Source organism: Harmonia axyridis, chromosome 2 (genome assembly GCF_914767665.1).
Source record: "Harmonia axyridis chromosome 2, icHarAxyr1.1, whole genome shotgun sequence".
Classification (NCBI taxonomy): Eukaryota; Metazoa; Arthropoda; class Insecta; order Coleoptera; family Coccinellidae; genus Harmonia; species Harmonia axyridis.
The window spans coordinates 14089200-14103677 of record NC_059502.1 but is presented as its reverse complement, the minus strand read 5'-3'; the positions used below and the strand labels follow the sequence as shown (position 1 = coordinate 14103677).

General features: G+C 33.1%; 1 protein-coding gene across 1 annotated transcript; it reads right to left on the bottom strand.

Moving 5' to 3' along the window:
* Positions 1-13608: 13608 nt before the first annotated feature.
* Positions 13609-14212, bottom strand: LOC123673786 (40S ribosomal protein S7-like). The gene has a single exon (XM_045608468.1). It carries the CDS (start codon positions 14190-14192, stop codon positions 13632-13634), a length of 561 nt encoding a protein of 186 aa, XP_045464424.1. The 5' UTR covers positions 14193-14212; the 3' UTR covers positions 13609-13631.
* Between the last annotated feature and the right edge of the window lie 266 nt (positions 14213-14478).

Here is a 14478-nt window from a genome sequence, read left to right as displayed (position 1 = left end):
GGCTACTGCATTTTATTTTGTTTATTTAGAAGTCCCGTACAGGCTCACGCCTCTGTGACTATATGTTTATACCCTGTAGCTTACAGAATAAACCATTTTATTATTATTATTATTACTATACTTTTCCTACAACTGCACAAATTTCAATAATTCAAGTAATGGACTTGATTCAAATCAAAATGATCTTCGTTGACAGTATGTGCTAATTTATTGCGTTTCCATAGAAACGACTCAAAAACCCAATTTCATTGGTCTACCAAGGGAGGTGTGGGCAAAGTGCCGTGGGGAATAATATTTCCCACAGTATGCGCAATACATAGTTTTGCAATTGAGTAAACTATGCAGAATACGCTACTTTTCATAGCAGTTGTAGGAAAATAAATATTTGTGAAGTTGTAGGAACAAAATTATCTAATTAGGTATAATTCAAATACCTTTAAATTTCAATAACCTTTTTTACAAAAATGACCTTCAACCAAACAGTTATTCTCTTCATATCCGTAAACATGATCAATTATTCCTAAAATAACCTAATAATATCTTTCTTAATGCATGACTCAGTTCACAACAAAAATATAATATTGCACTCTTGTTTTGTTCAACGGATAATCTCTGACCTTTACTAATCGGAATAATTACCAACGTTCGTCAAAAATATTGAGATTTAATCACTTTCATTCAATAAATTGGCCGTAAATCAATCGATTCATGGAAACAAATATATTTCCAGAACTGATAAATATTCGCATAATCGATAAATTTTGTTTCGTTGATATAAAAATAAAAATGATGATTTAATATTGATCTGGAATTGAAAATATCGAAATCAGTTGTGTGAAAATATTTTTCATTCATATTTTTAAGTACAAATCAATATTACTTATTGTATTGAATTGGGAAGTTGAATTGTATTATTGAATTTGGATTATATACAGGGTGATTAACCGGGATGGCCTATTAGACGTTTATGGAAAACCAATCATAATTTTGAGCTGAAAATATGCATATTGGGGTTTAAAACAATGATATTTCTCCCTGAAATATTTTTAGATCTCTACAATTTCCGTTTATACCGTAAACAGACTACTACAACCTCAGTTTAAATGATACACCCGGTATATTATTGCACCATTAGATAGCTTTTTCGACGACAATTTCGTCAATATGCCATACCTTGGGTAAACACTCAATGATTCATGATGAAATAATGGGATTATTATGAAAAAAGTTATGGCGATGAGGACTCTCATTCTTTTGAATATTTTGGCAGAAAAAGCTTTTTTCGAAAAAATTTTTTTCTTTTTCGATTCTGCAAATACGTAGTATTATAAGACTGTTTGCGGTTTGGACCAAAGATGTACAGGTTGTTTATAAGAAGATCATGAACTTGGACAACTCAAATTCATCAAAACTCTCAAGATTCTCAAATTAGAACCTATATTTTTTATTATTTCAGTCGATTCTATGTACAAAAATAGTGGGGGTTACTTGAGCAAACCCTTTACCTGAAATAAATACTTTAAGAGTTATCGAGAAGGAACCTTAAATGAGGAAAAGCCGCAATTCCTCACTGTGTGGAGTAGTCTGTGACTTCCGGAAAACACAGAAAAAAACTAAAATTCGATATTTGGATAACTAAATTATACATTTCATGAATTATAATTAATTTTTCGTTGGAATTGTTGTGAACACTATGAAACAATACAATTTTCAATTACTAATAATTCATTAGGTACAATTCTAGAAATGTTTTTTCTGTGTTTTCCGGCAGTCACAGACTACTCCACACAGTTATAAATCGAGGTTTTCTTCAACAATGCACAAAAAAAATACAAAATTGTAGCTGAAATCATTCCACAATGTAGTTTTCAGTTTATTACTACATGAAGGTATGAATGGAAAAATATCAACTACTTGTAAATCTCGATTAACAATTTTTGATTTAAAACAGAAAGGTTGATCGGGTATGTAGTCAACTAAAACAATTTTAGCTCTTTATTGTTGCAGCCAAGCTTTCGGATAATATCTTATCCTTCTTCAGGGCTACTGAAAATTACAAAATGTTATAAAAAACACACAGAAATCAATACACTAGAACTTACATCAATGTGAGTCTTAAATGTTAAAAATATTACAATGTCCATATACAATATGTAATATGTAAGGAAATATCTATATTTTACTGAATCTTAATAGTAGAAATACACAATAAGTCAAAACTTAAAAGACATATGAATGAATAATGTCGAAGGTTAAAAACAGAAAAAATTAGATGATTCCCTCACTATAAAACGCCTTATACTTCCTCATTTTGTGACGTCACTCATCCTCTAGTGTCATTCCTTTCTGTGTCTCTTGTCTTTGTGTTTTTCTATGTACTTAACCTTCGACATTATTCATTCATATGTCTTTTAAGTTTTGACTTATTATGTATTTCTACTATTGAGATTCAGCAAAATATAGATATTTCCTAAGATACATATTAAATATTGTATATGGACATTATAATATTTTTAACATTTAAGACTCACATTGATGTAAGTTCTATTGTATTGATTTCTGTGTGTTTTTTACAACATTTTGTAATTTTCAGTAGCCCTGAAGAAGGATAAGATATTATCCGAAAGCTTGGCTGAAACAATAAAGAGCTAAAATTGTTTTAGTTGACTACATACCCGATCAACCTTTCTGTTTTAAATGGAAAAATATCATTTATACCTTCAAGCAATATGGAATCACAACATACGGTATCGATTTCAGCCACAACCTAGGATATGCACGAACGCCAACAAAACCATCAATGTATAGCTCCATTTCCGGCACAACCGTGACAAATGGCTGAATATTAGAATATATCGAGGCCACCAGCGTTCCTCAACATCTATATCAATTGTTTGTAAACTTTGAGGCCAACGTAAGTTAAGAAAGTTTAGGCCCTCGCCCCACGTTGCAGTATATAATAATGGCAGATTTATGAGTATTTATGGGACCAGAGTGAATAGGATCGGACCTCCGAAGTGAGGGCACTCTATTGCTTTTTTATGGAGAACTCCGCGTCTTCGAAAACTCTCTGAACTTCGCAGAAATTCACGCTGAGTTGAGCTGCGAAAGTTTTGAAGTCATTATTGGCGGTTTGGTTTACTTATTGACCCATCCAGTTGATGGATCGTACGGTAAGGCAATAAATAAGGTACCTACTTGTCGTTTAAGTGACCAAAAGTAATGTGATTATGTTGAGATTAAACACAAATTGCCAAAAGTTTTGGACCACCCTCGTAAATTGTGAAACGAATATTTATCATGTATGATATTTTGTACGTGCTAGACATAATAAAAGAAATGTGTACAAAAACAAGTTCCTCTGATTTAACATACCACAAGTTTTAAAATTGGTTCATATAGATTTAGCGCGTTCAAGTGTTTTATAGGGCCAGTTGCACCATTTGCCTAAACATTGATTAAAATTTAAACATTGATTAATTTCTGATTTCTCTTGCGAAATCATAGAGTAATCAACGTTTAAATTTTTTATCAATGTTCAGGCAAATGGTGCAACTGGCCCTTAGAGTTTTTCTTTGCAACTATGCCTGGCAGTAGATTGTCAGTAGGAATTCACGGCTTGGTTTGATTTTCAAGATACTTGGCTTGCGCTTGACTTGACTTCAAGATGTAGTAGTAGTTCTTCAATCTCAAGTCAAGTCAAATATTTATTTATCAAGTACTTGAATTCTATCAAGCTACATGATTTCAAGCGGTTTTATTGTGTAGTGTCACATCATTCAAACGAAAGGTTTCAATAATATATTCAGCTGAAGAAAAAAATTGCGTCGTTACTAGGGATTCACGGCTTGGCTTGATTTTCAAGCTACTTGGCTTGAGCTGGACTTGATTTCAAGTGAAGCTCAAGTAAAGCTCTGGAAAATTGTCTTTCAACAGGAGCTGAAGACGCTGGCGTTGATAAAAAATAAAAAGTTTGGAAAGATATTTCTGAAACTACCAAAATTTACCAATAGATTTCATAGAAAATCTAGCACTGATGCAGATAGTTTAATTTTTTGTGAAACATTCGGAAAAGGAAAAAATTTCCGGCGAGAACAGTGATTATCACTGGGATTATCAATATACCAAACAATACAATTAATTCACTAACATCTTGGTTTAATAATTAGTGTAGGTTACAATAATAACATGATAATATTAAATATATATGATAAAATATTTCGAATTGAGTTGGACCATGCTTTTTTTTACCTGAGGTTGTAAAAGACTCACTTTACTCTCTCTTTTGAGGGAGTAAAATAGCTTATTATAATTATATGGGTCGTGCAAAAAGGATTTTGTTCACTCTCATTCATTATAGTAGCAGAGGTAGTATATCTCAATAAAAATTCTCCAAAACTGTTGAAGGTTTTATGGGCATTTGTATGATTTAGGACAGACACTTAAAACTTTCAGAGATATATTGTAATTCTATTGAAGTACAACCGCAGTGGTTGTAATAAGTAAGTGACTTTAGTAACGAGTAGGGATTCATCAAGCCAAAAAGCTTGACATTTTAACTAACTACTTGACTTGAGAATCAATCTCGTGAAAAATTATATACTTGACTTGACTTGATTTTAGATAATTATTGCTTGACTTGATATCAAGCTATTTGACATTACTTGAGTTTGTTATGCACGCAACGCACGGCATATATTTCTGCAATCTCGTGAGCGTTTTGACTAAACAATGGGATTCCTTGAGCGCCGAGAGAGTGAAGCATTCGCCAGTGTGACTTTATTAATAGTTTTCTCACACTTCTATGGAATCTATTGGTAGGTTTTGACAGTTCCAGAAATATCTTTCAAAACTTGGCCAAAATAGCCAAGGATTTTTTTATCAACGCCAACATCTTCAGCTCCTGTTGAAAGACAATTTTCCAGAGCTGCTTTTACAGTTACAAAACCCCGCAATAGTTTAGGCGACAAATCTATAAGATGACTCATGTGTCTTAGATCCTGGATGAAAAATTATGAAATGAAACAAAGCCTGGAGGTTTCTCAATATTAAGAAACTTTAGTTTTTAATTATTTTTTATCATTTATAGTGATTTAATTTATGGTTCTATTTCAAAAAACTTGATTTTTTCGGTTCTTTCATACGATAAGTTCAATGAATAAAAGTGTTTTTTGCAAGGTTCTTTCTCATTTCAACATTTTTTATTGATGTGGCACTACACAATGAATCTGCTAAAAATCAACTAGTTTGATATGATTCAAGTACTTGATGAATAATTACTTGACTTGACATTGAAAAACTATTACTTAACTTGAGCTTGACTTAAAATCAAGTCAAGCTCAATCCAAGTAGCTTGAAAATCAAGCCAAGCCGTGAAATCTAGTAACGACGCAATTTTTTCCTTTCAGCTGAAAGTATTATAGAAACCTTTCGTTTGAATGGTTTTTCAATTAAACAATCACATCACCTTCATTATATCCGGCAAATTAATAGCGAATATGTTAACTGAACATAATTTGCTTTTGACTCGTCTGTTGTATAATGTATAAAAATGATTATTTCCAAGATACGGGTATTCATGAAGTGAAGAAGTTGTCTTCTTGAATAACCATATAACCCGTTGCGAGATGACAAGTTCTCCGTAACTGGTTGCAATCTAGTCCGTCATTTGTATGCAGTATTCAGATGTGAAAAACTCCAAACAAATAATCCAATCCTTTCGCATAATATCAAGGTAATACCGTGACAACAATATTAAAAATCCTTATATTTTCTCGGCCTGCGTTGGCTCCTCATTTACTATGCCATCACTGTTTTCCTGTTTTCGATTTAATGGATATCGAGACACACGAGGCATGTATCGTTTAACAATTTTCCTCGAATGTCTCCATGAATAATCTTATGAGAGATTCATTCGAGCCTACTCATCTCAAACGAGTTAGTACAGTTTGGTGGATTTTCTGAAGGTTCTTCAGGGAAATAGGATAATCTTATCTGAAGAGGGCAAATTTTTTTCAAACAACATGTATAATATTATGAAAAAAAAAATAAAAAGTATTCATAAGTTCACAGCATAGAGTAATAAACATAGATAGAGAGAATATACGCAATTTTTACACGTCCCCAACATGGTTAAATTACGTTGTCGGATTGTGATATATTTTTTAATCCACAATGTTACTAGTTATGAATGTATATTATATTGAATTAAATATATTTAGTTGAGTAATTCCCATTAAAATTTGAATATTTGGAATCCGAAATTTTTTATAATTGTCGAATTTATAATAAGTAGAATATTTATTATTTTCTGTATCTACCTGCTGAAATCCACGTCGTTTGGCGCGCTTTAAGTTTGTTTTCTGCATTTCTGATATATTAAGGTCTTTATTTCAATATATTTTGAGTTAATAAGAAACGTTGATTCTCTTTGGAACATAAGAAATGCTTTCTTTGCGGAGAAACTCGCGAATTGAGCGAAATATCGTATGACTGATATGTTTTCATTTACGCGCGCTTCATGTCAAATTTAATAGTTCATGTTGGGGACAAAATTTGAATTCTGAAAATGACATATACTCCGTGTATCTAAGTTTTATTACTCTGAGGTTCACAGCGATATATGAATTTTCCCAAATGTCTCTAATTTTGAATTATAAGCAGAGAATGGACTTGAATGGTTGACTTGAACTCGCCGATGAAGAATTCTAGAGCTGCGTTATTGAAAAATTTAGCGATGTAGCTTTCAAACGAAAGAAAAAATGATGAAATTTCTCTAATCTATTAACCTTCTGTATAAATCTCCGAAAACTGACTAATTTTTTTGGTATATTTGCCAAAGAAATATGTACTTAGTTTCTAATGTCTGTACGTAAAAAGATGCAAAAAGGGCAAACGTAGAGAATACAATGTCAAGATAATGCAGTATTTTTTTAATTTTTGAATTTCATTCAAAATTATGAAATTAATTCGAAATATTTTTTTTTTCGTGATTTGTTATCAATATATGATACATTGGTATAATTTTCAAACGATACATTGATATAATTTTCAAAAGCTCTTTCGTTTCCTCAAGAATATTGTTCTAAAAATGCGATAATAATTCTGTTTTTATAGCATGTCGATTTGAAGGTTGAAGGTTATATGAGTTAAGAAATTTTGTGAAAAAATTTATTATTATTTATTTATTTCTTCTGGATCCTTTTCATTTAAAAATATGTTCAATAGATATGTCAGTAGATTGTTGGCGAAAATGTAAGTACATAGTTGGCAAAAAGGAAATATTATAATAGATAATGCATAAATAAAATACATATAATAAGAAAAAGGTTTAATGAATGCATCTATCTAAAAAATTAGAGATGAATACATTGAAACATTGGACCTTTTTGGGTGGTAATCTAGGTTAATTAGAGAAATCTATAGACGCCAATTTCTATTCTTCGTACGCCCTCAAAGATACAAAGACAGGCCAAACAAAGAAATTCCTCATAGACAATGACGTGTTGTCAATAGAGATATTCCAGGAAGTGTTCTGAAAGAGCCATGTGGCGCGAACACCACAAATTTCAGATAACTGTACCGGACATAAGAGCATTAAGGAATTCGCTTATTTCCAATTCAATAGAACCTACCTACAAATGTTGTGACTTGAGCCTTTTTCTGTCAACCTACCATGAAACAGGCTAGTAGGTAAACAAATGGCGCAGATTGAATCGGATAAAAAAAGATCTCCGTCCTTTTTCAGCACGGATACGTTAACGTCAATCTTCTTCACTCCAACACTGAAACGTGCTGGTTTGAAATCCTTGGGCTGCGTGGAGTTTGAATTTATGACTTTCCAATGATTTATCTTTAACGATTGTCCACTCGACGTCTCAATGCTGAGAGGAAAGTAGAGATATTCATGAAAATCTCTCTCCGGAGTTAATAGGCCTTTCTTCTTTTGTGAGTAATACGTAGAAATGAGTGGGTGGAGGTGCAATAAAAATCTTGTTAACTTGCATCCAGTAGCAGACGTTGTATGTCTCAATAAAAATTCTCAAAAACTGTTGAAGGTTTTATGGAGGATTTATAGGATTTAAGTCAAGCAGAATTTAAGGTCTTCGAAAACTTTAAGGAATATAACACCTTGGGATATTGGTTCTATTCAAATGTAACCGCTATGATTTGAATCAGTAGAGATAACTATAAGAACTTTAGTATGCATACCAGCATACCTGAAACGAAACCGAAGATACTTGAACAGAAGTATATACACTGTGTCCGTAAAGTATGGAACAAATTCATTTTTAGCTAAACAGACCATTTTAAGAAATAATCCTGAAACATGTCGATTTTTCATTTTAATTTAACGTATTTTAAAATAAAAATCTGATATACAGGGTGAATTACTTTCGAGTAATGACGTCACCGTCTTTTTTATTAAATGGAACACCCCCATTTTGTCTCAATTTTCCGATTACTCTAGCTGAGCTGATTCCAAAAATGTATCACATGTTGATTCCAATTGGTACAGGTGGACAAAAATACAATAGTTTTGTGTGTGCTCATAAAGTAACGCGTAACATTCTTTATTAGTTAAATTAACAATATTATCAAAAATACTTATTGTCTAAAAATGAATTTGTTTCATACTTTACAGACACAGTGTATAATAATTTGAAGCTTATTATACACAGCGTCAGATTGAAAAGGACACGATGGTCTTTTCGGGTAGAAAAATCAAGATTTTCGAAAATCAATCGAACCCGCCAATTTTGTTCTTGAGGGTGACATTTTTCAACATAAAAACGATCAAATCATTTCATCCTTTGCGTGGCAATCCCAACTCCTTAAATTTGAAGAGGGAAGATGGATCATGCGATATGTTGTTGTTATGATTACTTACCTTTCTCTGGTGATGAGAGATCGGCCTGAAAAACAAAATGGATATTAGAAAAATATAGATCCAGATGTGAAAATAATCATACTGATACATGAATTTCAAAAATAATTGAAAATTGAGATACGACAACAAGAAAAAAGAGGACTGCTGACAGAAGTGAAAATTTGAATTGATTGTGAAATAACAGCTGTTTTTCATTTGAATATTTGTTTATTCCTCATTCAATTCAATGAAAGTTATTAACTTCAATAACAATTGGATTATATAATTAATTCTATCAATCATTTCACTATTATTCAAAAAATGCAATATGTAAGAGGAAAATTTTCTTATTGAATTTTTTTTTCTTGTGAAAAAGTATCCGATTCCATTTCATTATTAGATAGATATTTTATTGGTGAGTTGTTTTCACAAGTCGAGAAATGAGTATGAACAGACAAAGTCATACAATACAGTGGGAATGTATACATAGGTTAAAACGCAAATAAATATATAAATTCCGACTTTTATCGTTGGACATAATCGAACTTAATGTTTCATCCAAATCTCAATCAACGATTTTTATTATCTATAAATTTAATTATATAAAAAACAGAATAACCTATAGGTGAATTGGCATACTTTCTGCCACATATTTTATTGTTTGTCTCAGGACGTTTTTGTTCATTGAAAATTGTTATTTATTTCATGCATGGTTTTACAATCGAAATTCAAACGACAAGCATTGAATGAATGCTGCATTTTTGGAATGACAATGAGTATATTTGTCAGAAATAAATAACTCTAATCCTTTTACTGAATTTGGTATGTATGTCCAGATATCAAGTGACAATGTGAGATGTAGCTTGAGTATTATGATGAATAGCTAACCCAGCAGCCAGAATTTGATCTTATATAACACATAATTCAAATGAAATTGTACAAGTCATGAATAACAACTATACCTTTCTCTATTTCAGTATTGTAATGAGTTCATTGCAGTTCTAAAAACAGAGGTTTTGTGGTTGTCTATCTATGACTTCCAATCCTATCAAAATTCAACACACGTCAATATAATATAATTTGGATTAAGTGAAATGCTACATTATATTCGCAATTTCTCTTAATTCTGTTGGTGTTAAATCGATTTCGTCAGACATAATTGATGAGTTTCATGCGTAATTATAAATTATTTCAAAATTCAAAACGTACGATTCAAACTGGAATTCCGTCATCTGTCAATTTTCGTAACAGTCACACCAACTACCAAGATACAATACAAATGTCACTAGGATGTATAATAATCTGAACTTTTCATTGAATTTCGACAATATTTCACAAAACTTGACTGCAATAGAGAAAATATCGTCTAATACTCGTTGCAGAAGGCAATTCCAACACTCATGCGTTCCAAAACTCGCTCCTTCGTCGCTCGTTTTCGAATATCGCATTCGTGTTGGAATAGGAGCTCATTCTGCAACTTGTTTTAGAATATACTATTACATCATTGGTATATTCAGTTCAGGTTTTGACAGTCAGGTCAGATTGAATATTTCCTTTTTTTAGGGGAAGAAATATTTTCCATACCATTCTGAACAATTTTGATTTCGTGTCTCTGTCTGTTTATGCAAATCTTTGTAACAGTCTTAATTTTTACAATTACTTATTAGGTATCACAATTCACTGGAACTTGTAACTTGTAACTTAGTGCACATTATGATATGTGCAATGAGTATTTGCTAATGAGAAATCTGTAAACTGCATATTTTTTGATCCATCTGTAGGAATCATATAAAATTTCGCAGGTACAGTGGCGTAACTAGAGTTTAGTCATGTAGTGGGTAACCCCCACTGTGAAAATGCAAAAGCTTCAAATTTTCCTTCAATTTTTTTATTTTCTTATTTTTTCTTATCAATGTAGGGGTTATGTTCCCAATAAACCTCTCCCCTCGTTACGCATATGGGTAGGTAATTGTAAATATGTAGTTATTTAGTTTTGGACATAAATGGTTCTTCAGCTCTTTCGTATACGATTCTTGTCGGTGAGATATAAATTCTAGGGAGATAATAGACAAACAATAATGTACCTACGGTGGAGAATTGTCCACATCAGCTAAATATTCAATATACAGGGTGATTGGTGACCAGTGCGGCAATGCTCAGGAGAAGGTAGAGGACATCTGTGTGTGTTTCGAAAGTTGAATAACTCTGAAATTTCCCCAAATTTTCAAAAACGAGTGTCCTGAGGTGACTACAGATATCATTTTCCAACTCCATCGTCACCTGAGCGTTGTCCCAATGGCCAACCGACACCCTGTATACATTTCAACATAGAAACGCATAAGAAATTCTCTTTTCAATATCTTCTCAGCGAAATCATAAGATGATATCATTTTAAAAATCGCCTAATGTGTTTTAAAAAATTTTAACTTATGAAGTACTTCTTCCTAGTCTTAATTTGGAATATAAAAATATAAAATTGGAATATTTGAAACGGAATTTAGAGCAGATAACTGCATAGCACGTTGAAGCATTGGCATACACTCGATAGAAGGCATCATGCCAAAATTTGTAAATCTTTTCTCGAAGGCATTGTTTAAAATTAACGCATCATTGGGAGCAGAATCTGTGACAAATGTAAATGAACCTTTTCATAGAATTAAAAGCTTTCTTAGAACAACATTAACTCATCGAGCAACAATAACTCTCATCATAATTGTTCAATTGCCTGCAGACATGTAGACTGCTGTAATTATTGTGGAGAACTGCTTATTGAAATTACCTTATACGATTCCGATTGAATTACTCGTTAATGCAATTATGTTTTCCGTATGATTTATCAATAACAGCTTGCTTGAGGCGTTTTATGGAGACAGTTATCTTCTTTTCCCAACTCTAGGTAGGCAGGGCGTTATAGGAAATATTAGATAATATTTGGAAGTGGCAATTGATTCCATAAAGGCTTAACGAAAACATTTTCAAATCCAAATTTTTTGGGCAAATGGAAAGGTGATATTTTCAATTCGCATAATGATTATTGAAAAAGATAGCATTCAAAAACTAAAATTTAACACATGTGAGTCGAACCTCACGTTCAAGACCATTTCCACCTCAAAATTCCAGATATTGTACGAATGACAGAGCAATCTATTCAAAAAAGCACGAGTGTTAACTTCAAATTGACGTATTGATGGTACATAACTCAATTCCCATCACTTGATGGTTATTTAATTATAGGATTTTCTAGAAGTTGAGCATATTTTTTGTAAAACGAATTTATATCATTCTTGAGAGTCTCATATTTGGGCATGTCGATAAATAGGACAATTTCATTTTTTCGATCATTCTGAAATTAAGTGAAGGGTGTTTTTTTAGAGCTATAGAACTTTAAATTGCAATGAAACAACGATGGATTGTTCGATTGACATGAATTTCATTTATCCGCAAGATAATCTTGTGGCATTACATTTTAAATATAATTTCTGGCATGTGTCTGCTACGGCTGGCTCGGATGTAGTCCAATCTGGACGTCCAATTTTCGATGACTTTTTCCAACATTTGTGGCCGTATATCGGCAATAACACGGTGAATGTTGTCTTCCAAATGGTCAAGGGTTTGTGGCTTATCCGCATAGACCAATGACTTTACATAGCCCCACAGAAAATAGTCTAGCGGTGTTAAATCACAAGATCTTGGAGGCTAATTCACAGGTCCAAAACGTGAAATTAGGCGGTCACCAAACGTGTCAATCAATAAATCGATTGTGGCACGAGCTGTGTGACATGTTGCGTCGTCTTGTTGGAACCACAGCTCCTGGACATCATGGTTGTTCAATTCAGGAATGAAAAAGTTAGTAATCATGGCCCTATACCGATCACCATTGACTGTAATGTTCTGGCCATCATCGTTTTTGAAGAAGTACGGACCAATGATTCCACCAGTCCATAAAGCGCACCAAACAGTCAGTTTTTCTGGATGTAACGGTGTTTCGACATACACTTGAGGATTGGCTTCACTCCAAATGCGGCAGTTTTGTTTGTTGACGTAGCCATTCAACCAGAAGTGCACTTCATCGCTAAACAAAATGAAATGGACGTAGTGCGCGATACGTATTCCGCACAGAATCATTATTTTCGAAATAAAATTGCACTATTTGCAAATGTTGTTCAGGCGTGAGTCTATTCAGGATGAATTGCCAAACCAAACTGAGAATAAATCACTTGACAGCTGTTAAATCGGTCGCCATCTTGAACAGTAATGCCAACTTAAAGTTATATACCTCGAAAAAAACACCCGTTATAAAAAAACAATATTTTACTTCAGGCATTTTTTCCACCACAGTTGTTTCGTCATACCAACTTCTTCAGGTGAGTATTACTAAATGAAATACTGCATATTTTTATCAAGAGGTAAACCCGAATTTCATCTTCAAATGTTCATTTCGGCAGTGCTTGAATTGTTGGAAAACGGCATGTGCCTCTTTATATTCATTACCTAACTTCCCTCATAATCTCCATTCAATGTTTCATCTGGTTATGGGAAACACGCAAGGCTAAAATTCAATCCCACGTAGCTACGGGGTCACGGTGCTCGTAGCCCAAGAAATAATTTAACGTGTGAGCGATCTCCAATAATGGAAAGTGCACACATAGCTGAGCTTATGCATCTCCAGAGTCGACGACGAAGCTGTGCGAAGTGTTGTAAGGGAGGTGATTCCAGAAACTGTAGATTGTAGAATAACGTTTGAAATTGTTTATTACTTATTTTACAAATATGCCTCTGGGAATTGGAAGATTACTTGTCTTCCAGTCAACTTCTTATAGATGGAGGAGAAAGTATCAACTTTGTGTTCTATGTTGGTTTGTTGATTCTTATCTAAATGAACTTTAATAAGCTGAGAACCATCCAACTTCACTCTTATCCTCTTGCCGATAATTTCAGCTGGATAAACTAAGTCATCCAAAATAGCATCATACACAGCAGTCAATGTGCGAGATCTTGGGCGCTTCTGCTTGCTCCTAGTCCTAATTTTACGTGTGGGCTTATTTAAAATCTTGCGTTCACCAACGAAAACTACATGCCTACCACTGAATTTCTTCTCAAGTTCCCTAACCAAGTCGGATTGCAATTTTTGGAACTGTTTAAGTTTGGGCATGGACACTGACTTTTTATTGTTGCAATCTATTTCCTTAGCCTTGGTAATGTGGAGCTCCATGAGTTGAGCTTTCAAATCAGAACTTTGTTCCAATTCCAACAAAGCTTGAGCCACTTGGGACTCAAACTGATCGGGTTCAGCACCTCCAGCTTTAATTATTTTATTAGCCATCGTGACATCAAAGAGGAATGGAAGATGAGAGAATTGAGGCATTCAAGCGCATTTTGTGGACTGTTTTTGACGATGTATGTGCGGATTTTTCTTCACAAAATTGACACAGAAAAAAATCAATGTCAAAAACATTCGTCATTTTGTGACTGTTAGCCTTTTTTATTTATTTAACTCAGATATGTGTCTAGCTTCGTTGATAAATATTTTGAAAAAATTGAGGCTTATGGTAATCTTTGGGTAATAATAAATAAAGGACAGTGAGAAGCAGATTTTTTTTTGCGAATAT

What these genes read in the sequence shown, in the direction of transcription:
- LOC123673786 (XM_045608468.1), bottom strand. Translation starts at nt 14,192, where the DNA reads ATGGCTAATAAAATAATTAAAGCTGGAGGTGCTGAACCCGATCAGTTT.